Consider the following 718-nt stretch of genomic DNA (forward strand, 5'->3'; position numbering starts at 1 on the left):
GAAGCGAGAGTCCCCTATGCAGAATTTCACCAGGTCTTTGGCTTCCCACACAGATCAACAGCAACTCTCCAAAACAAACACCTTCTCTTCTACGAACTGAGGAGTTCCTCAGGCAGAGTAGTCCAAAAAGGCCACGCTACAAACTGCACCGAGCAAGACAACCATCCAGAATCTCTGCTGTTTGAGGCGGGTGGTTATCTGGATGCAGTCACAGGTACCCACCAAAACATCAGATGCATCATCCTCTACTCCAAGTACTCACCCTGTAACGAGGCTTACCGCTGCTGCCCAAGTAAAATCTACCATTTCTTGCTGAAGCACCCACAAATCACACTCTGCATCTATTTCTCTCAGCTCTATCACACCGAGGACAGTTTCCCCACCGCCGCGTGGAACCGCGAGGCTTTGCGGAGCCTCTCCAGCCTGTGGCCTCGGGTGACCCTGCAGGGACTGCCTGGGGGGACACGGCGCTACCTCCTCTATAATTTTGTGTCCGGCATCCCAGGGTCAACCCTCTGTCACCCAACCCCACCGTCAAGAACCTTAGCAGATGGGCAAAATCCACATCAAATTAACACCTTAACGGGAAGGAAGCTGTATTTTGGGCAAGGCTTTCCACAAACAATGCAGCAGAATTTAAAGGCTTTTCCTTCTCCCAGCCCAGCCTCCCAACAGCCCTTCCAAACAATGAAGGGCACTCTGCTACCTCCTGCGTCTC

General features: G+C 52.4%; 1 protein-coding gene across 1 annotated transcript; it reads left to right on the forward strand.

Annotated features, from left to right (window-relative positions):
* Positions 1-6: 6 nt before the first annotated feature.
* APOBEC4 (apolipoprotein B mRNA editing enzyme catalytic polypeptide like 4) lies at positions 7-605 on the forward strand (the record flags this gene model as incomplete). The annotated part of the gene is made up of 1 exon (XM_010176571.2): positions 7-605. A coding segment is annotated over one exon (599 nt), but the record flags the coding sequence as incomplete, so codon positions are not given.
* Between the last annotated feature and the right edge of the window lie 113 nt (positions 606-718).

Source organism: Antrostomus carolinensis, unplaced genomic scaffold, assembly GCF_000700745.2.
Source record: "Antrostomus carolinensis isolate BGI_N321 unplaced genomic scaffold, ASM70074v2 C12941442, whole genome shotgun sequence".
In the NCBI taxonomy this organism is placed as follows: domain Eukaryota; kingdom Metazoa; phylum Chordata; class Aves; order Caprimulgiformes; family Caprimulgidae; genus Antrostomus; species Antrostomus carolinensis.